The sequence below is a fragment of the Microcaecilia unicolor genome, chromosome 2, assembly GCF_901765095.1.
Source record: "Microcaecilia unicolor chromosome 2, aMicUni1.1, whole genome shotgun sequence".
Taxonomy (NCBI): domain Eukaryota; kingdom Metazoa; phylum Chordata; class Amphibia; order Gymnophiona; family Siphonopidae; genus Microcaecilia; species Microcaecilia unicolor.
In genome coordinates this window covers 158280138-158303769 of record NC_044032.1, presented here as the reverse complement: position 1 = coordinate 158303769, position 23632 = coordinate 158280138, and the positions used below count along the sequence as shown (strand labels likewise).

Here is a 23632-nt window from a genome sequence, read left to right as displayed (position 1 = left end):
ACATATACGGTCCTGTGCTGGGGCTGGTGGTTGGGAGGCGGGAACTAGTGCTGGGCAGACTTATACGGTCTGTGCCGGGGCTGGTGGTTGGGCGGCGGGGATAGTGCTGGGCAGACTTATATGGTCTGTGCCAGAGCCGGTGGTGGCAGGCAGGGATAGTGCCGGGCAGACTTATACGGTCTGTGCCAGAGCTGGTGGTGGGAGGCGGGGATTAGTGCTGGGCAGACTTATAGGGTCTGTGCCAGAGCTGGTGGTTGAAAGGCGGGTTGGTGGTTGGGAGGCGGGGATAGGGGCTGGCCAGACTTATACGGTCTGTGCACTGAAGAGGACAGTACAAATAAAAAAGTAGCACATATGAATTTATCTTCTTGGGCAGACTGGATGGACCGGTGCATGTCTTTTTCTGCCATCATCTACTATGTTACTATGTTCTCATACTCCAGCTTGAGACTAGCAGTCTTGCATTTTCCATGGAGCATAGAGGTTGGTTTTCTAATCTCTCCTTAGTGTGTCATACTTTTCTATTTTGGTGCCTTCCCTTTTTTTGACGCTTCTTATATTTTTCTTTTTCTTTGTTAATTTTAATCAGATTATTGATTTCCAAATTATTACCTGTGAGGCCTCTGAGCCCTTCTTTTGGCTTGGTCACATTGATCATTTTTGGGTACGCAACTACTCAAGCTCCCCAGGCTATTGAGCCTTTTGACCTCCACGTCAATGATGGTGTCAAGTGACTTTAAAAAGTGTACTCGATGCGATAGTGCCATTTTAGGCAAAGACGTCCCCTCCCCCACATAACTGGTGTGTTTTAGCGCTTTTGTCTCTGTGCATGCAAACGAGGACACTTTAAAGCCCGCAGAGTCCAGCGGGGAAAATTTTGGGTTCGGAATTTGGCATAGAGCATGGCAAGGGATTCGATACTAACATGGAACCTGCATCGGTGTCCACATTGACATCGGTTTCACCGATGCACCCCAAGAATGTCCGACGTCAGACTTGGTACCTCAACCGTGTAAGAACACCACGTCCTCCTTTATTGGTGCTGTGTGCATTGAAGGGCCTACAGCATAAAAAATCTAAGCAGCATCGCCATTGTTCTTCCTCTAGGGACTCTGCTGATACCTCCCCTGCATCAACATCCTGGATGCATGAGAAGCATCTATGCCTCGGTGACTGCTCTCCTTCTCTACAACTCATTTTCATTGAGAGCCTTCGAGGTCCTCGAGATCTCCTCTGCCTGCACAGGTTATAACTCAGGCTGTGTCCACACCACTTTCTCATCCGGTAGTGACGCCAGCTCTAGAGGAGGAAATCTGGGCTATGCTCAAAAAGGAGCTCTCAGGGCTGCTACATACGCAATATAATCAGACTTACAGGGTGGTTGCGCCAGCCTCAGCCCAGCCCATAGATACATCAAATAGACAGACAGTCACGGGAGAGGTCCAGCACACTGGCTCAGAGTTGACCGTCAGGGGCATCACAAACCTGACTGACGCATGTGTCAACATCAGCAGAGGAACTTTATCCAGTCTTGGAGACTCACCTGCCTTGATGTACTTCCAAAGAACAGTACTTTGAAGATTCAGACCTCTCTTGGAGATGGAGAAGGACCCACGTGACTTCTCATCTGGAGTCCTATGGCATTCCATCTGATCCTTCTCTGCCACCTGAGATATGTAGTCTCCTCCAGAAAGTATATCCTTTCTGGCTTTGTTTGTGAGAGGGTGCAAGCCATACCTTTCAAATTGGAGTCAGAGGAAGAGCCTCATTCAGAACTCTTTGAGGTTCTGGATTATGACTCTCCTCATAGAGAGGGAATCACTGTTCCACTTCATTCAATTATGAGGAATACTCTGATCAAAACAGGGATACTCCACTACAGTTTTAAGTTGCTCTAAAGAGAATTGATACATTGTACAGGATACAGAAATACACTGGGTTTGAAAAAACGCAGTTGCCCAATCATTCCTTAGTTGTGTAATCTGCTTTGAAACATACTTGCAGTGCGAGATCTCATGCTTCTGCTTCTCTAGGCAGAGAAGCTACAGCTTTAGACCAGTGGTTCCCAAACCTGGTCCTGGAGGCACCCCTGCCAGTCAGGTTTTCAGAATACCCACAATGAATATTACTCAGCCTCAGGTACAGGTGGGGGCCTGGGAGGGGGCTGGCTACCTGGCACCCCACTGTTGGAATGATGTGGACACTGCGAAGCAGAGCTGACTATGGGCACTGCTGCGGCGCCAGTCAGATTGAGGATCAGTGCTGGGGTGGCATGACTCCAGACACGGACTCACAGCTGGAAAACCCCTGGCCACAGAAACAGGATCTACGGATGGGCCCAAAGTCCCATGTTGCCACAGTAGCACAAGCAGACTGGGACAGCTATGGGAGAGGTCCCCATTATGCCCAAGGCAGGGAAAGCAGGAGCGAAGGAACGGGATTGAGCATGCATGCACAACTGAAAAGACCCCGCTACACCAGATGGTCAGAGGGAAAAACAAGCTGTACCAACCATCAAGAAAAAAAATGTTTTGCCAATCGGAGCAGGGGGACCCGTCGTTGCTGAGGGTAGAGGCAGCACAGCCAAACGGATCACCAACAAACAACCCACCGATCCTGGACTACATGGCTGTGTGAGCTGAGCAGTGCCGATGAAGTTGCAACGGACGAGCTGAACTGAACGGACCGGAGACAACTGTGAGGAAGGAGAACATAGGATCTGGTCATCGGTGCAGCCCACCTGGAGGAAAGAGAGCAAACAAATAATGAATAAAAACTAAAGTAAGGCACTAAGAGGAACACTAAAGGTGATCAGAGCGGATCTTCCACACACATACACACCGACAAAAAAAAAAAAACATTGGGGAAGCTGACCTGGAGAACAACTAGAGGTCCCCACACAGGGTTCACATAAGAACTCCCTATAGGTCACTCCCATGCCTAAACTACCCAACATGAGAACACCTATAGGGTCTCCACATAAGGATCCCCCACAAGGACCCCGCGGAACAACAGCCAGAAGGGTCCCTACAGGTCACTCCCTGTGCCTATATACTCCAATAGGAGAATACATAGAGAGCCCCATACTAGGTCCCCAAAAGGACTCCATGCTTAAACGCCATATAGGAGAATAACTAGAGGGCACCTACACAGGATTCCACATAAAGACTTCTGACAGGTAGCCCTGCGCCTAAACCTAATAGAATGGCCAACCTAGAACATGGGCTTCCTATTACATGATAATAATATGGATAACTGGGATCCTAGCAGCTTCACCAAACAAATGGAACAAAATCCTCATACGCATCACAGACAAACGAAGATCCCACCAACTGGAAGAGGCAAAATATAACCCTCATAACAAAATAGAAACAAAACAACAACAAAAAGACAAGCCAGAACAACACACCAAGACCAAAATCATAAAACAAACAGACTGTGTAGACATCTACAAAATTCAAATACACCAAAATTAGTCATGATACATTTGCCACGATACCAATAATATATATTTAAATGCACAATCGGCAGTCAACAAGACAGAACTGCTAAGAGACTGGATAGAAACGGAATAACTAGAATATTACTCATAACAGAAACATGGCTACACCTTGAGACAAACCCAGTACTGTTGGACCTGTGCCCACCAGGATACAAACAATACACATTAACAGAAGCAAAGAAGGAGGGGGTATTGCAATATATACAAATCCATGTTCACAGAAGAACCTGTTGGGTGAACATCTATTGTCAGTGATTTAAATTTTAGCATGCAAAATCACTAACGCAATACTTACAGACAACTATGTTACATACTGTTCTATCGACTACCAGGTAACTGGACAATGCCCAAGACCGATTTCATGGACTTTGTATCAAACACTGTACAAACCAACAAACTGTCCTCCTGATTGGTGATGTCAATCTACACCTATACAAACAGAACCTCACTAATACCAAAACTCTAATGACTTCCTGAAACCAGTGGAACTTCACAACAGCACAAGGCACTTCATCCCACACAAAGGTCACCTATTGGACATACTAGCCCACAGGATACCTGCAAATAACAATCACACACTAGAAAAACCATAAATGGGAAAAGGTACCATGGTCTGACCACAGCAAGCTCACTTTTACGTTGAACTGGAAAGCGAACGGAAAGGAACAGAAAACCAAGATCACCACACACATCACGACCAGAGGGAAGGTGGACAACCATGCCTTCAGGAAACAGCGTTGAATGAACTCAGTAACCTAGAACCAAATGGTATTCATTTCATGAGGACTGGGATGAAGCATGCAAAAACATACTGAACAAAATAAGCCGAGACCCTGGTTTAACGACAAGCTACGGCATATGAAAAAATTATACAGGAAACTAGAAAGAACATGGGCCACAAACAAAACAGAACAAAACAAAGACATATGGAGAAAAGCTATAAGAACATATAAACATAATATAAGAAAGCCAAAGCAGAACACTATAACACATACACGGATCAGAACAGATTAATACAAAAAATTTTTTTCAAAATTCATGAACACCCTACTGAAAACCCAAAACGTACTGCCATCAACTGGAACATCACCTACTGCAGATGAGCTAGCAACAATATTTCGAACAAAAAAATAACAAAGACAATATCTAACCTTGCACTACCACAAACATCTATCATTGACTTCTTACTGGAATACGAAACTAACAATACCCACATTGTGGCAGACAAAATCTGGTCTGCATTTGAACCAACCAAAATGAGCATAGTAGAGGCACTACTGACAAAATATGCACATGGGAAATGTCTGCTGGACAAATGCCCCAACTACATGATGGTTCACCGAGTGCATCACCAAACATATCACGTACATGTTAGCCCAAGGACAATTCCCAAAAGACAAAGGCAAAATTGTACTCACTCCAGTCCCCAAAATGCAACCAACAGATCAGCGATCTCACAAACTACAGACTAGTGGCCTCACTTCCACTTCTAACCAAAATAATGGAGGGCTTGGTAACACAATAACTAATGGAATATTTAACAAATTCTCGATCCTACATAAATCCCAATCAGGTTTCAAAACACAACACAGCACCAAAACAATCCTAACCACTCTAATAATGAAGTTAGAAGCCTAATAAGCCAAGGTCAAAATATACTATACTACAATTCGATGTGTCAAGTGTGTTCAATCTAGTTAGACCATGCAACACTGATGGCCCTGTTTGATTACATGGAAGTCAGCAGCAAAGTGGCTGCATGGTTCAGTGACTTCCTACAGACCAGATCCTACATTGTAAAGATGACCAACCAGCTATCAACCTCTTGGATCTCGAGTGTGGGGGTACCACAGGGTTCACCAATATCACCAACACTGTTTAACGTAATGATGGCTCCACTCAGCAAAAACATTGGAGGTAATGGGCTTTACCGCAGATGACATTACTATTCTGGCTAGTTTAATTTTACAGTAGGTGAATTGATGTTCTAATGCTCACTGGAGTGTTTAAGATGCTTCCTTTTCCTAGGTACACCCTTGTGTGACTCGTAGAAATTACTGCTTCTGGTATGGTAGAATTGCTCTGTAAGGTCCTGATTTTTTTTTTTTTTTTGTATTCTTAGTTTGCCTAGTACTGGAGTTTGGAGGGGGGTGGGGGAGTTAAAAAATGATCATCCCTGGGTGTCCTCACTTGGATTTCAGGGCTCTGTTCTTTTCTGGTTTTCTTCTTATCTCTCCCAGTGTAACTTTAGTGTATACTCTAGTGGATCCTCCTCTACTTCTATCCCACTGTCAGTTGGTGTACCTCAGGGATCTGTCCTGGGACCTCTTCTTTTCCTCCATCTATACTTCTTCCCGTGGTACTCTGATCTCATCCCATGGTTTTCAGTATCATCTTTATGCTGATGACTCCCAGATCAACCTCTCCACACCAGAAATCTCGCCGAAATCCAGGCCAAAGTATCAGTCTGCCTGTCTGACATTGCTGCCTGGATGTCTCGCCGCCATCTGAAACTAAACATGACCAAGACTGAACTTCTCATCTTTCCCCCTAAACCAACCTCTCCTCCTCCCCCATTCTCTATTTCTGTGGATACACTCATCCTTCCTGTCTTATCAGCTCGTAACCTTGGGGTCATCTTCGACTCCTCCCTCTCCTTTTCTGCACATATTCAGCAGACTGCTAAAACCTGTCGTTTCTTTCTCTATAATATCACCAAAATTCACCCTTCCTTTCTGAGCACACTACCAGAACCCCATCCACATTCTTATCACCTCTCACTTAGACTATTGCAACTTGCTTCTCACAGGTCTCCCACTTAGCTATCTCTCTCCTCTTCAATCTGTTCAGAATTCTGCTGCACAACTAATATTCCGCCAGTGTCGTTATGCTCATATTAGCCCTCTCCTCAAGTCACTTTCACTGGCTTCCTATCCATTTCCGCATACAGTTCAAACTCCTCTTATTGACCTATAAGTGCTTCACTCTGCAGCTCCTCAGTACCTCTCCACTCTCATCTCTCCCTACATTCCTCCCCGGGAACTCTGTAGTCTGCATATATGGAAATAAAGTAGATAAATATCAGCTAGCATATCCATTCTCTCAAGTTGTCGTCATTTTCTAGGCAGATGTTCACACAAATCCCCTTAAAACACCAGGTCATTCCCATGTCTTTACCCAACCTGTTCTCTCTCTTCCTACCATTGGCCTCTATATATTTTTTAATCATGCTTATTGAGGATGGGGTTACAGCCATGGTGGCTCTGTGCCAGTTGGCTTAGCCTGGTTAGAAGTCTAATGCATCCGTACCTCTGAAATAGAAGCTGATATGGGAGCATGCTGTCAGATGCAGTTTTGTAACTACAGCTCTCTTTTCACTTTTCCCAGGCTTCTTTTTAAACAGTAAACAACGAAAATGACCCCATCCCGATTTAGTTTGTAGAATATAAGAGCCATTGCTTCTTCAGCATATCTGCTCATTGGTTTAGGGTATTAGATCTCTTAAAGAATTAAAACTGGAGTTGTGTGATTTCTTGGATGAACCTGTATATTCTACTGTTGCTATAGCTAACATTAATATAGGGACTATAGTGGCAAAAAGCTTTTAGATTATGTTCATTTTTCAGGTTATCTTTGAATCATTGAAAATTTTGGGTTTGTGGTTTTGTTTTACTCTTTTTTTGTTTTTTAAGGATTACTGCTGTAGACCAAATGCAATTGCAAATCCACATTTGGAGTTGCGTGCACTCAAGCACTTCTACTTCACCTTGTGGTTGACTGATTTGTGCAGCCAGTCTGTTCTTTCCTTTCAGCCGCAAGCTGGAAGTACAGAGAAGGGAGAAATTTGTTCTCCATTGCTCTACTCTCTATAGTGTACCTGCTACAAGCAGATCAATAGTTTGAAGATCATGTGACTGTCCTACCTTTTTTCTCATTCCCAATTGTCGCCACCTGCCAAGGTCTGCTCACTCTTCCTTCACCGTAAATCAGGTTGGCTAGCTTGGCCTCTAATAAAATTGTTCTTCCTTCCCTACTGATTACTGTTGCCAGCCTGTGCCTGCTCTCTTGCCAATCACTACTGGCAGCCCAGGCCTGCAGTCTCTGCCACACTTCCTCACCATGATGTTCACTACAACTACTGGCCTGGCAGGAGAAGGAAGTGGCCTGAATCACCCTTTCTCTCTTTGTCCCACTAACTCTAAGGCAGAATTGGACACTTTGAAAAGGGGACTGGCAGTGAGGGGAGGTTTGAGAGTAGCAGGGGCCATTCCTGGAGGTTGGAGAAAATAGAGGTGATTCTGGAAAGGGGGACAGTTTGGGGGGGGGGGGGAGGAATCTGTGGGAGATGATTTGAGGGGGGATGAGCAGGAATTGGGTGAGTGTAACAGGATGAGCCTGAGAAGAAGTGGGAATGAGTGTAAGGGAGAAGAGGGATTGGTTGAGTCTTTTGTTGGTAATAGGTGAGGGGAGGGGTGGCTGAATGAGTCTCAGGTGGTTGAGAGAGAAAGTTATATTGTATACACAAATATTTCAGAGAGAATTCCTTCCAGCTGTTGGTCAAAAGTCTTCTGCTGTTTCAAATTGACTATTGCAATTTGATTTTCATTGGTTGCCCTAAATCTATTTCAAAAAATTAATAACAGTTCAGAATATAGTGGTAAGATTTATTTTTTTTCCCTTAGCTATCACTGATCATGTTTCACCTTATCTAATCCGTTTACACTAGCTTCCATTTGAAACAGAGTTCTGTTCAAATTTTACTGTATCCTTTTTTAGAGTTCAGCATGGCTTGGTACCTTTAAATATGTATACTTATTCTGTTTCTCTAAGAATATTATTATTCTTTGTGTAACACCCATTATTTTAGTTTCCCAATATCAGGAGTACGAAATGTAAACAATACGTTCATCTTTTGCATACCAAGCTGCAAAATTATGGAAAGAACTTCGCATTCAGATCAGATGTATTCCTGATTATAAATCTTTTAAGAAACCATTGAAACCTTTTTCTCATTTAAAAAGTCTTATATTTCTTAATTGAGTTTTTCCTTCTGTGTTTCTATTAATATCTTTCGGGTTTTGTGTTTAGTTATTGAGTCATTTTTAAATTTTTAAAAATTGTTTCAGTTCTCTTAATATGATCTGCTTTGAACTTCTTTGAGGTATAAGTGGAATACAACAATTATTGCTATGCTATGCTATGAGATGAATCTGGGTGTGCTGTCCTTAGGAGTGAGGTTAAAAAGAGGGTGTGAGAATGAGGGGCAGATAGCCTGGAGTGGGCTTTGACAGCAGCTCCAATAGTTGGAACATAAGGACAGGGCCAGGCAGACTTCTATGGTCTATGTCCCAGAAATGCTAAAGAAAGAACCATGATCAAGTATTTTACATCATAGTCATTGTTTATTTAATCTTGAATTGATAATGAGCGTGACAGTTGGGCAGACAGGATGAACCATTCAGGTCTTTATCTGCCATGTTACTATGAGAGAGTAAACAATAAGCCTGAGGAACAGAACCAAGGAGAAGTGGAGGAGTTGTTAAGTCTAGGGATGGGAAAAAGGGGATGAATTCTGGGGGAGAGGTTACAGCCTGGCAGGAGCCTTGGTGTGTGAGAGAGGGATCAAGCTAGAGGAAAGGGGATGGAAGGGAAAGGGGGTATGTGGCTTCGAGGGAGAAAAGAAGGGAGAGGGCAAGATATGGAATGATGGTAATTCTCATATACCATACACTAAAATATACAGCACCTAGTCACTCATTCACTACTCCATGTAGTCATACATATACTCTTGAACTCACTCATGTACATACTTGTATACACAGACAACCTCCAATTCCAACTTGCAAGCTTATGTGTCTCAGGCATAGTTAGTACATCAGATAATTGTTTAAAAACATTTACATTTGTATAGGCTATTTGAATATTAAAGAAACATTGCATATATGCTTATTGTATTTAACTAATGTGAATTTTCAAATCCTAAAATTGGTTGCATATGGAAAGCACTTTTGTAGACAATGTCCTTAATTGTTTTTGAGTGAATGTAACAATTTCCTTTTTTACCATGAGGTGGCACTCCTTAACCAAAGTAGATCAAAACATTGATTTTCCAGTGACTAAAAGTATAGGGAATAATAATATACTACCATCTGGGAAGTTTTAAAGATAACATGCTTTTTAGTATTATTGTGAGGCAAAGGTAAAAGCAGAATACTTTGTAGCATGTGAGAACTGTGCATATTCTAAAACATTTTGTATATCGTAAAAATAATTTGAGCATTTTATAAAAATCATATAACATGAGCATAACCATTGCCCTATGGGGATAGACCAACAGTCCATTGAACCCAATTTTCAGCAGTGGCCATCTAGGTCACAAGTACCTGGCAACAGGGCTGCCGAGAGACTGGGCCGGACCTGGGCAAGGCCCCCCCCTGAAGTTGCCGCTGCCGCTCCCCCCTCCACCCCCCCCTCGAGGTCACCGCCGCCGCTCCCCCTGCCCCCCCCCCCCCCCGAGGATGCTGCCACTGCACCCCCCATCCACCCGCCCCTCCGTCTGGCACCGGGCCGGGCTTCCTGCATTGAAATCACAGCGCCTCTCACCTCCGTGTGAAAGCGCTGCAGGCAGCAGCAGATCGCCTCTCTTCGGGCCTCCTTCTCTTCCTGTGTCCTGCCCTCGCGGAACTTATGTCAGACGAGGGCGGGACACAGGGAGGGAAGGAGGCCCGAAGGGAGGCGATCTGCTGCTGCCTGCAGCGCTTTCACATGGCGATGAGAGGTGCTGTGATTTCAGTGCAGTGGGCCCAGCCCGGTGGCAGACTGTCAACGACGGAGGGCAGGTGGGACTGTGGTGCCGGGCCCGGGGAATTTTGTCCCCCTGCTCCCCCTCTCAGCAGCCCTGCCTGGCAAGGTCCTAAAAGTATAAAAGATATTTTATGCTTCTTATCCTAGAAATAAGCAGTGGAGTTTTCCAAGTCCATCTTATTATGGCTTTTAGACTTTTTCTTTTAGGAACTTGTCTGAACATTATTTAAACCCTGCTAAACTAATTGCTTTTACCACATTCTCTGGCAGTGAATTCCAGAGATTAATTACATATTGAATTAAATATTTTCTCTGATTTGTTTTAAATTCACTACATAGATATTTTCATTGTTGTACTCCCAAGTCCTTGTATTTCTCCGAGGACAAGCTGACTGTATCATACTTACAAGTGGGATGACAATCTGCGTTGGTTTGGGAACTGACATAATGCATAGCAAAAAGAAAAAGTTTTGCAATAGCCTTTTGTAGTGCATGCCGCAACGCGCATGCGCAGAGTGCCTTCCCGCTTGCCCTGCAACCGTGCTTCTCAGTTTGTTTTTTGCTGCGTGAGGAGCAGCGGTTTTCTCTGTAGCTCCTCTACTGCCCGGGAAAGAGCCTTACTTGTCTTTCAGTGCCTATCGGCTGTTTTTTCACGCTTTTCAGATTGTTTTCATTTTTTTACAACACAACAAAAAAGGTACCCTTCTTTATCTTTAGTTTTTATTTGCCCGCGTTTAAATTTCCTTTGTTTTTTCATGGCGGGCCGCACTTAGGCTTGCTCGGCTGGGGTAGCCCCTATTTTTGTGCCTTTATTTTTTCATAGGCACAATCGAGCCTTTTGATTTCGCCGAAGCCCTCTTCCCTTCCTTGTCATCGAAGACTCCCAGTGACTTCAAGCGTTGTATGGTGCAACCGTACCATCTAGGGTACTGATACACATTCTTGGTGTATCCAGTGCCTCGGGCCTGACCATAACCCGGCAAATTGCATCCTTTGTTCTCGTGTGAAGAAAAGGACGTAAACGTCCCGAGAAGCTCAGAGCGGCGTTGAGGGAGGAATCGACATCGGGAGTCACGGTAGGGATGGCTGCTGCAAGACCTAGGGATGCTGGGCATAGTGAGGCATCGAGTGGGTCTCCACCTGTGTTGAGGCCTCGACCCTGAGGCATCGTGAGGATTCCACGTTGTCCTCGTCAGCACCGAGGAGTCTTGGTGAGGTACATTGGGCAAAGGCCAAGAAGCACCGACACCGATCTCCTTCGACACACAATGCTGGGATCTCCGGGACGTCGAGGGATCAGGCTCCCGAGAAGCAAGGGCACAAGGAGGATTGCTCCCCCTCCATTCAAGAGTTGCCGATGCGTCTGTTTCCCAGCAGCTGAGATCCTGCTCCCGCACCCTAGGCGGTTAGGCAACCTGAGCCCATACCGGCCCCACAGCCTTTACCGATCACGGCTCTCGACTCCGGACCTTGCTCCCAGAGCTTTTGAAGGCCTTTATGCAGTGATGTGCATCGGCATCAGGGGTGCCTGCACCTATCATGCCTTCAGCTGCGGCCCCGCCTGGCCCCCAGCCCACAGTGTGGCCCCCAACACCGGCACCACTTGCGGTTCCGGTGTTGACTGCCATCCAGGCCAGTTCTCCTTCGATGTAGGTGGAGGAAGCTTTGCCAGAGTCGAGGCATGACCCAACCCCTTGATGCCATTCTCGAGGCCATGGGTCCTCGAAGTCGACACACGAAGTCGGCACAGTCTCGGACATCCCTGAGGGAAGTGCTGTCTGACACCGAGGACGAGCGCTCTTGGGAGTCTGAAGAGGATCCCAGGTACTTTTCCTCCGATGAGTCCTTTGGGATCCCTTCAGAACCTTCCCATCCACCTGAGAAGGCTATCCCCACCTGAGACCCTCTCTTTCACCTCATTTTTGTGCGGGGAAATGGCTGAGGCCATACCCTTCCCTGTAGAAGTGGAGGATGAGCCCAGGGCTAAGATGCTTGAGATCCTGGACTACACCTCTCCACCTAAGAAGGCAGTGACGGCTCCTCTACATGAGGTACTCAAGCCAGTCCTCATGCGGAACTGGGCATCCCCTCTGTCTGTCCCTGTGGTCCCCAAGAAAATTGACACCCAGTATTGGATTCATGGGGAACCTGGTTTGGCGAGGTCTCAGTTACCCCACAACTGCATGGTGGTGGATGCCACGTTCAAGAGAGCCAAGAGTACTAGGGACTATGCTTCTACTACTACTACTATTACTACTACTTATCATTTCTAAAGCGCTACTAGACGTACGCAGCGCTGTACATTTGAATATAAAGAGACAATCCCTGCTCGACAGAGCTTACAATCTAATTAGGACAGACAAACAGGACAAACAAAAGATAAGGGAATATTAAGTGAGGATGATAAAATAAGGATTTCTGAACAAGTGAATAAGGGTTAGGAGTTTAAAAGCAGCATGAACAAGGTGGGCTTTTAGCTTAGATTTGAAGACGGCCAGAGATGGAGCTTGACGTACCGGCTCAGGAAGTCTATTCCAGGCATATGGTGCAGCAAGATAAAAGGAACAGAGTCTGGACTTAGCAGTGGAGGAGAAGGGTGCAGATAAGAGAGATTTACTCAGTGAACGGAGTTCCCGGGGAGGAATGTAGGGAGAGATGAGAGTGGAGAGGTACTGAGGAGCTGCAAAGTGAATGCACTTATAGGTCAATAAAAGGAGTTTGAACTGTATGCGGAAACGGATAGGAAGCCAATGAAGTGACTTGAGGAGAGGGCTAATATGAGCATAACGACACTGCCGGAATATTAGTCGTGCAGCAGAATTTTGAACAGCTCCCCCAGGCAGTGAAGCTAGGACCTTGGACTCTTTTGGGGGAAAAATGTACCAGGCCGCAATTCTCATCACCTGTATTCAATCATACCAGCTGTTCACGAGCGTCTACTTTCGGAACTCTGTGAGGCAGCTGTCTCACTTGGTTGATGCACTTCCTCCGGAGCACACCGAGCCTTTTCGCCAGCTGGTCAAGCAGCAGAAGGCGTGTCGCAAGTTCTTGGCCAGAGGCACTTAAGATACTTTTGACGTGGCATCTAGAATCTCTGCCCAGGGTATAGCGATTCATGGCTGCGTGTCTCTGACCTGGACCATACTGGGGGGAATAACCTTTTCAGAGAGAAAGTTGAGGAACTGGTTGACCAGATCAAGAAGCATACTGATGCTAAGTCTTCTCTCTCCCGCCAGGTGCCTTCTGCGATTACCTCCTCATCTAGGAGGCATTTTGGTAGGTCCCGGAGTACTTCTTATGCCTTTTCTAGGCATAGGTATGCTCTGGCGACTCGCCAGCCTGCCAGGCTACACCCCAGTGCGCTCATTCTTATCAACAGCGTGCTCCTAAGGCCCCTGCTGTTCCCCAGCAAAAGCAAGGGACGGGCTTTTGACTGGCTCCAGCAGAGCATAGCCACCATAAACGTGTCTGTGCCAGACGATTTACTGGTTGGGGGGAGGTTAAAAGTTTTTCACCAAAGGTGGCCTCTCATAACCTCCGGCTGGTGGGTTCTTCAAATAGTCTGGTTAGGCTACACCCTCAATTTGGTATCCAAACCTCCAAATTGCTCACCGAGAGCTAATTCGTTCAGCTCTCAGCACAAGCAGGTACTTGCAGAGGAATTCTCCGCCTTTCTAAAGGACCATGCGGTCGAACCTGTTCCACCAGGGGAAGAAGGGCAGGGATTCTGTACTTCCTTGTGCACAAAAAGACAGGGGGAATGCGTCCCATCCTAGACCTAAGGACCCTGAACAAATTCCTAGTCTTGAGAAAAGTTCAGGATGGTTTCCCTGGGCACCCTTCTTCCCGTGATTCAGAGAAATGATTGGCTGTGTTCTCTGGACTTGAAGGATGCATATACACAAATCCTTATACTTTCAGCTCACAAGAAGTATCTTCAATTTTAGCTGGAAACACATCATTTTAAGTACCGCGTGTTGCCCTTTGGCCTCGCGTCAGCTCCCAGGGTGTTTACCAAATGTCTAGCGATAGTTGCATCGTCGCAGCACAGACTGAGAGTGCATGTGTTCCCATATCTCGACGATTGGCTGGTAAAGAGCACCTCAGAGGACGGTGCTCAGGAGTCCATGTGGAAGACTATTCAAGTCCCATCTCCATCCTGTCCAAAAATTGGAATTCATAAGAGCCCTGCTCGATACGCGGACTGTTCAAGCCTATTTTCCGGAGTTGCTTGCGGACAATCTTCTATCCCTCAAGTCCAAGGTTCGGACATCGCAGCAGGTCACAGCTAGGCAGATGTTGTGGTTGTTGGGCCACATGGCTTCCACAGTGTATGTTACACCCATGGCATGTCTTCACATGAGATCTGCTCAATGGACCCTGGCTTCTCAGTGATATCAAGCCACAGGGAGTCTAGAAGATGCCATCCGAGTGTCCCCAGAGTTGGTACGCTCTCTTTATTGGTGGACAATTCAGTCCAATCTGACCTTGAGACTTCCATTGCAAATTCCTCAGCCACAAAAAGTGCTGATGACAGATGCATCGGGGTGGGGGGCTCATGTAGCTGGGCTCCACACTCAAGGAGCTTGGTTCCTCCAGGAAACAGGTCTTCAGAGCAACCTTCTGGAGCGCTGAGTGATCTGAAATGCTCTAGACATTCAGAGATCGGCTGTCCAACCAAATTATTTTAGTTCAAACAGACAATCAGGTTGCTATGTATTACATCAACAAGCAGGGGGGCACTGGATCTCACTCTCTGTGTCAGGAAGCCTTCCAGATGTGGCTCTGGGCACGCCATTGCGACATGTTTCTCCAAGCCACATATCTGGCAGGCATAAACTACAGCCTGGCCAACAGACTGAGCAGGGTAATGCAGCCTCATGAGTGGTCGCAAGATCTTCTGAGCATGGGGCAACCCCTCTGTGGATCTTTTTGCCACTCAATTCAATCACAGGGTCTCTCAGTTCTGTTCCAGGCTTCAGGCCCACGACAAACTAGCATCAGACGCCTTTCTTCTTCATTGCGGAACAGGCTTTCTGTATGCGTATCCTCCGATACATCTAGTGGGAAAAACTTTGTTGAAACTCAAGCAAGACCGCGGAGCCATGATCCTGATCACACCTTACTGGCCGAGTCATATTTGGTTCCCTCTTCTTCTGGAATTGTCCTCCGAAGAACCATGGAGATTGGACTGTTTTCCGAACCTCATCATACAGAATGAGGGATCATTTCTACATCCCAACCTGCAGTCTGGCTCTCACAGCCTAGATGTTGAGAGCCTAGAATTTGCTTCCTCAGGTCTTCCGAAAGAGGGTGTCTCCCAGATCTTGCTGGCTTCCAGGAAAGATTCCACTAAGAGGTGTTACTCTTTTAAATGGAGGAGGTTTGCCGTCTGGTGTGACAGCAAGACCATAGATACCCTTTCTTGCCCTACACAGACCCTTCTACACTTATCAGAGTCTGGTCTCAAGACCAACTCCGTAAGGGTTCACCTTAGTGCAATTAGTGCTTATCATTAGCATGTAGAAGGTAAGCCTATCTCTGGACAGCCTTTAGTTTGCTTCATGAGAGGTTTGCTTTTGTCAAAGCCCCACAGTCTAACCTCCACCAGTGCCATGGGATCTCAACGTCGTTCTCACCCATCTGATGAAAGCTCCTACGGGCGGGAAGGCACTGAAAGCTGTACTTTTTTTCTATGGCAATATTGCCTGGCCGGGTGATGCGGGAACGGCGTCTACCCACTTGTGAGAATAAGAAGCCTGCTGTCCTCAGAGAATACCTGCTACAGGTAAGTATCTTCGCTTTATATTCTTATGGGCGTCTCAGCGTTTAGAACCAGCTGAGTTTTAGCGCTAGCTAAAACCACTAGTGCACCTTAGCACAAATTATTTATGGAGGTCTTTTACTATCTGTATTAGCTGTACCTAATAGAACTGCAGGCTGAGAAACAGGGAGGCCACTGCTGCTCCTTGAAATCTTGGACGAGTCACTTAACACTCCATTGAATCAGGCACAAAACTTAAATTGTAAACACTCCAGAGACAGGAAAATACTTAGTGTACCTGAATGTAACTTGAGCTATTACTGAGAAAGCTGCAATCTAAATTCAGATCCAAAATCCTATACCAGATAGACTGTAAAGTAATACAAAACACTACAAATGTCACTCAGGACATAAAGAGCAAGTCTACCATACCATAATAGCAGTGTAATTTCCAAGCACTTCTTAGGAAAACACAGCACCACAAACACTGCTGTGGGTACTAGAACATCAATATTGGAAAACTAAAGAATGCAGATTAGTACAGATCATAGCTGCATGTTAATCATGATTAACACTTCAATTAACACGATATTTATTAATTGGGATTTAAAAAATGAATCCACCCAGTCAGTACCTTACCTTCCCAGTGACCATCATTATGTTCTCCTTCCTTTCCTAGTTCCTTTCCGTCCTCTCTAGTCAGTGTCAGTGTTGCAGTTTGGATGCTCCTGATTGGCTCTTTGCACATGGAGCCAATGAGGAGTACCCCCTACTGGGGAGTGTACTGAATATCAATGCATGCGCCCACGAGGTTTCCCCTCTCATCGCTGCTGCTGCCTCTGCCTGCCCAGCTACCTCCACCCCTCCCCGGTGAGATCCTGCTTTTTCCACAGCCCCCCCCCCCCCCGGGCGAGGTCTGGCTTCTTTCCCCAGGTGTCCCTCCTCCCCTACAAGGTCCTGCTTCTCCTTGGGTCCCCCTCTCCCCCCTCCCCCCCCCCCCAATGAGGTCAGGGTCCCTTCAATCTCCCCACACAGCTTCCTTCCTGCATACTTATCTGTGAGTCAGATCAGGCAGGCAGTCTGGGGAAGGGGGCAGGAGGGAAGAGAGATGCAGTCACACAGGCTGGACTGGGGAAGACTGGGAGGACTGGGGAGGATAGATGCATTCACAGGCTGACTGCATCTCTCTTCCCTCCTATCCTCCCCTTTACTGCATCTGTCTACCGCCCACCCCCCTCCCCTCCTAAGACTGTATGCTGCCTCTCTGCCTAATCTGACTTACAGGCTGGGAGTGACTGCTTCTGTCTCCCTCCCCCTCCATAGACTGAATGCTGCCTGCTTGCATGCCTGATCTGTGAGCCAGATTAGGCATGTAGGCAGGTAGCACTCATCCTTGGGAGGGGGAGTGGGGAGGACTGGGGATGACAGATGCACTCACAAGCTGTTATGGTTATTTTTATTAATAAATATAATATTGTTGTTTGAAGTTTTCCCTACTTCCTTTTTTTTAATATCATGATCAAAACATTTTAATCGAAATGCAGCCCTAGTACAGATCCATCCTGCACAGTTAACAGAAAACCACGTTTGTTTCATGTACACAGAACACAGACAGACCCTCATGCTGTATAAAATAACTAAAAATAAAAATATATAGACAAATATTAAACTGAACCCCCCCCCCCCCAAAAAAAAAAGCCACAGTGCAACTCCAGAGAAAGAGAAAGTGATTTTGTATGATTGTCTCCCATGTTGAAATGGAGTTCTTTTTCTTAACCTTTGGTGTGATTTTGATGCTTTCCTATGCTTTTTGTTTTAGCCTGTATACCGCTCTGCTCTGCAGGTCAGTGTGGCAAAACAGGGGGTTCCCAAGCCTGTGAATTGTATTAGTTTTCATGTAGTGTATTTCTCTTGTTTGGCCAGCAGGTGGTATTTGTTCTCTGTTTTAAAGCTGTTGCAGAGAAACTGTTTTCTTTTCACTTTAGCTCTGTGGCCAGATGCTTTCAAAGATGGTGCTCTGGGTTCTGATTGGCCCTGGAGTTCAAATCCAGCCGAGAGGTACTGGATTTTCCGCAGTCTCAGATAGGAAATGCAGAGGGTAAACATCTCTGCCCTGAGGCCTTGTTCAAGAACTGTGAGCAGTTATTTTCCTGAATCTCCCCGAGATGAAACCCAGGTAGTAACCAAGAGTTTAGATAGCTTTAATATTGATCCTTATTCAGTTACTTGTTATTGCTTGCTGTTTTTCTACCTGTTTTATATCATCTACCTGTTTATTACCACAGAAATAGATCTACTGTTCTATTTCTGTGATAATAAACCCATTAGTTTATTAGCTCTGTTGTCCTGGACTGACTAAGAATCCTAGTGGTTTGTGTTTTGGGTATTTGAGTGCTTTCTAGGAACTGTGGGACCCCTGTGGCCCCAGTGTCTTAAAAATTACCAGGGAATAACTTACAAGTGGGGAGACTGTCGCCCAGAGGCAAGCGGGACCCAGTCATTGGGAGAAGGATGCAGTGTAGAGCACATGCACAGGTTGAGGCGGGCCTGAGCAGTGCTGGGGACAGACCCTCCAGGTGGCCACAGAGTTAACCCCAGGTGGGTGCTAGGAATTTTGTGATAGAGCAGTATAGAAAGTTTTGGAAATAATGTCCCTCTGTACAGTGCAAATAACGATAGCAGACATAAATTTAAAAAACAAATATATTTCAATCACTACACTCAACCTCCCCCCCCCCCCCCCCGTGCAGCTTAGTAAACAGGAGGTAATTTAACAAATACAAATAAAACAAAAAATGGAAAATATGATGATGATACCATTTTATTGGACTAAATACGTTTTTCAATTAGCTTTCATAGGCCAAAACGTCTTTCCTCGAGTCAGGACAGTACACTGCTATTATGGTATTCTGTTCTAATATGAGAAAGAGAGGGTTTGATATCCAAACATTAGTCAAGAATCAGTCCAGTAAAGATATCACCTTATTTCCATGTTCTATATTTATTAACTTTGGGGGTCTTTTGCTAAGGTGCACTAGCATTTTTAGCTCGCGCTAAACACTGAGATGGAATATTATGGGCATCTCAGAGTTTAGCAGCAGCTGATTTTTAGTATGAGCTAAAAACGCTAGCACACCTTAGTAAAAGACTCCCTTTTATTAATACAGTTACCACACTACTTTATCCTAAACTAAAATACAATTCATTTTTTCTACTTTTGGCATTTTTTACTTTTTCGAATTGTGTTGGCCCCAGTTTCTGCTGTTCTCAATGTCTTCTTAAGTCTCTTGCCAAGATTTCCTGTCCATTTATCATTTTTCTCTCCTTCTCCTTTCAGTTTTCTTTAATTTATTTTTCTGCCTCTGACCAGATTTAATTCTTTCTTAGTATACAGTCTTCAATTTCCTTTTTTTTCCCATTTTACTTTGTCTACCTACAGCTTGCCATTCCTTTCCCTCACTCTGGCTTTCCTGTTTCACTTCTCTTATTTCCCAGTCTCTCACTAACTGCTGGGCAAGACTTCTACGGTCTGTGCCCTGAAAATGGCAGATACAAATCAAGGTAAGGTATACACAAAAAGTAGCACATATGAGTTTATCTTGTTGGGCAGACTGGATGGACCGTGCAGGTTTTTTTCTGTCGTCATCTACTATGTTACTATATCCTCTTTCTTCCTCCCCCTCCCCATCCAGCATTTGTCCCTGCTCTCTCCCACTTCCATCCAGCATGTGTCATCTTTCTCTCCCCACTTTCTTCCAGTGTGTGCCCTCTTTCCCCCTTTCCATCTAGTGTGTGCTCTCTGTTCTCGCCCCATTCAGCATCTGCCCCCTCTCTCCCCTCTTCTAACATCTGCTCTTTTTCTCTGCTCCCCTCTCCATTCAGCATCTGCCCCCTTTTTTCTCTGCTCCCTCTCCATCCAGTGTCTGCCTTTTCTCTCCCCTTCATCCAGCGTCTGCCCCCTCTCTCCCCTTTTCACCTAGCGTCTGTCCCTCCTCTCCCCCCTACACCCAACGTCTGCCACCTCTTTCCCCATTTCATCCAGCATCTGGCCCCTCTCTTCCCCTACATCCAGCATCTGCCGCCTCTCTTCTCCCTTTCATGCGGCATCTGTCCCCCCCCCATTCAGCATCTGTCCCCTTTCTCTCCCCTCCCATCCGACACCACCATTGGCACATCAAGCTCTCCTGTTTGTCTGTCCTAATTAGATTATAAGCTCTGTCGAACAGGGACTGTCTCTTCATATTCAAGTGTACAGTGCTGCGTACGTCTAGTAGCGCTATAGAAATGATAAGTAGTAGTAGTACTCTCCCCACTCCTACGCCAATGTGGTCACCGCTGTTGCTATTTCAGCAGTGGTAGCAAAAACAAAGAAAAAGATTGTGGGGCTGCACTTTTCCTGCTTGTGGCTGCCAGTCCCACCCCCTCTTGGAGTCAAAAGCACATAATATAATTTTTCACAGTCTTTCTTTGCCTTCTTTATCAGTGTGTTGCATTTGACTTACCATTCCTTTTGCTGTTTTCTATTATCTTCAGTTGGATTCTTCTTCCATTTTCTTTTAACTCTAGTTGCCGCCTCCTCACTTTTTAACCATGCTTGCTGTCGTTTGGTCTTCTTTCTGCCTTTTTTAAATACATGGAATATATCTGATCTGGGCTTGTAGGATGGAAAGATATTTGAATGAATGAATTAATTAAAAATACTACTAGAAATATGTGTTCTTTTTAACTTTTTGCATTCTTGTATAGTGTTCATTGTGTTTTTAGTTGGAATATGAAAAACAAAGACAGAAATACTGGTATTAATTGACTTTGTTAGCTTATTGACTTATTCATAGCCAGAAAGTACTTTCAGCCAATCAAAAAGTTCTGTCCTGAACAGTATAATATACAGTGCCTTTAAGTAAGCATTTTTCATTGATCAACACAACCTATTCTACACTTTCAATGTGAAATAACACTTAGAGAAATATTCAAAAACTGCGCCATTCTGCTGTGCAGAGTTGCTAGACACTTCTGAAAGAATTATGACTGCTATTGCTGCAAAAGGGCCTTCCACCGAGTCCAGAGGTTTGAAAACTTAGACAGTCAAGACTTTTGGATTCTTATTTACTTTTTGAATAGTTCCATACTTGTTCTTTCACACTAAGAGTATGTTGTGTGGTTAAGTGAAATAAACTCCTACTTTAATGATGTATCTCTAGATATATGTAAATAGATAGGTAGATAGAAACTCATCCAGTGAAGCAAAGATCAATAACCTATAAATCAGAAAGAAAAAGATTAGGTAAGTTGTTTATCTAGAAAGACAAGAGTGAGGTAAGGTATTCATAGTATGGCATCCTTTTACTAACCCTGACAGATCACATAAGTGACACATTTAATTGTATAAACTTTGTCAGATATAAACAGAAGGACATGAAACAGGGGGTATGCTGCTTTCCTTTAACCGAAAGAAAGGTTTGTTCTGCACTATGGAGAAACAGCTAGTGGACTCAGGTTCCAAAAAAGGAAATGTCTGAAACCCCTGATATGCTTTTTTTTTTGTTTATTTTGATCAACTCTCAAAGTATGGAACAAAAGCTCTTCTGTTTTGCCTTGGTTAGGTAGGGGAGAGAGTTTTGTTCTACTCTAAAGGGTAATGATGATCTCTCTGTTATTGTTGTATGAAATAGCATTGGACAGGTTTCATTAGTATAAACCCAAACTAGGATACAGCACTGCTGGTGTGTGCTTGTAGGGCATCTTGATTTGGGCTACGTCTGTGCATGACTGCATCTTTCTTGTGGCAGTACATGTTCCCTGCTGCAGCTAGCTTCTGTATGTATTCATATGATTGATATAGCTGGTATAGAATAAGGAGGAGAGAGTCTCCATCTGAGGTGGTAATACCTCAGTGTTGTGACTATACTCAGCTGCAGCCTTGAAGCAGCATCAGCCCACCTCTCCACATCAGGAATAGCTTGCTGTCTCTGTTTTTTTGTCCATGAGAAATACCAGTGCATATAAGAACCAGCGTTTTTTCCCTTGCCATGGGAGTGTTTGAAAAAACACCTGACCAACAGAATTTCTAAGGATTACCACAAGACTTTGGTTCAGAAAAACATACAAAATTGTCAAAATGTGCCAACCATAACCTTTGATTATGTTGCAAAGTCCATGAGTTATGGAAGTGGAGAATTGTTAATATCCTTATATTCAGATTTGTTTGTTACATTGCTGGCCTCTCCTGTTCCTGTTATTGCTAGGCAAATATTTATACTGCATCTGAATTATTTCTCTTTCAGATGGACATTACCTCTCTCAGGGTACTATAGCTGCTGACCATGACTACACTGGATTATGTGAAAGCTCAGCTGGCTCACACCACCAAGAAATGTTAACAGATGAGGAAGGAATCACCTCTCCTGCTAATGGTCCGAAGTTGATACCATGCCAGGATGTGGAACTATCAGAAAGTAGCAAACCGTCTGGAACGGTGGGAGATCACAGCCTTCAACCTATTATTGTGAACACTGATAAATGGGTTCAAGCCTGCTGGACTTTTCACAGCGAGATAGATGGCACTTAAGCTGGGAACCAGTTCATGTAACTTGATTCACTGGAGCAATAGTCGGGTTCTGCACATTCCAATCATGATGAAATGTCTGTCAATGGTGAACATAGATTTCACCCTTACTCAAAATACAGTTCCTAAAAACTTCTAAGTGGAAGCTCCTGAGATACCTGAAAACATGTTTTGAGCAATTGTTTAATAAAGCACAGATGGTTTGTAAAAGAATATGCATACAGAATGGTATGTATATCTACATATGTTGCCTGTGTTCTGTGAAATTCAGAGATGTGCAGAAATCCTATGGAGGTATGACTGCCTACAAGGCAAGGCTATATCTATCCGTAGCCAATTTGTAAATGCTGTTTTGTAGCATAAGAAAAATGTCATGGCTCACATATCTTCAGATGTCCAACCATTCATGCAGCTTTGGACTTTTGCAGAATTTAGATGGATTATGTATATATTTAAACTTGGTTTTGGTTTGAAGATTGATGTATGAAAAAAATTGCTTCTCATTAGTGGAAACAAGATTTGAATTAAAGCTCTTGAGTTTGATGAATGAATACTTTGGTCTAGATCTTGGGGTGGCTTTTTAAGCTTTGATTCCAATATAGCTAATCCCTTAAAGTTCAGCAGAAATGTGTACTGATTAAAACCAGGATACAGCTGTATCATTTATTTGGATTTTGCTCACACCTTTTCAGTGGTAGTTCAAGGTGAGTTACATTTAGGTACACTGGGTATTTCTCTGTCCCTGGAGGACTCACAATCTAAGTTTGTACCTGAGGCAATGGAGAGTTAAGTGACTTGCCCAAGATCACAAGGAGCAGCAGTGGGATTTGAACTGGCCACTTCTGGATGTCAAGACCTGTGCGCTAACCACTAGGCCACTCCTCTATTCCTTAGAAACTTAAATCAAAGTAGGTGGGGTTTTTAAAAAAACTATATTGATAGTTTTCTGTCTGAATTTTAAGATGACATTTTGTCATTTTCAAATTAACTTTGTTTA

At 44.6% G+C, this 23632-nt stretch overlaps 1 protein-coding gene across 6 annotated transcripts in view; it reads left to right on the top strand.

Moving 5' to 3' along the window:
- GIN1 (gypsy retrotransposon integrase 1) overlaps positions 1-23320 on the top strand; it is an 80045-nt gene extending 56725 nt beyond the window's left edge. For 5 of the 6 annotated variants that reach the window (XM_030193429.1, XM_030193427.1, XM_030193426.1 and 2 more), the window contains one exon: positions 22355-23320. In XM_030193429.1, coding sequence (XP_030049289.1) covers positions 22355-22638 — 284 coding nt within the window. In that variant the 3' untranslated portion in view covers positions 22639-23320. The remainder of the gene's footprint in view (positions 1-22354) is intronic. The other variant, XM_030193431.1, reaches the window with a different exon arrangement.
- Positions 23321-23632: the final 312 nt, after the last annotated feature.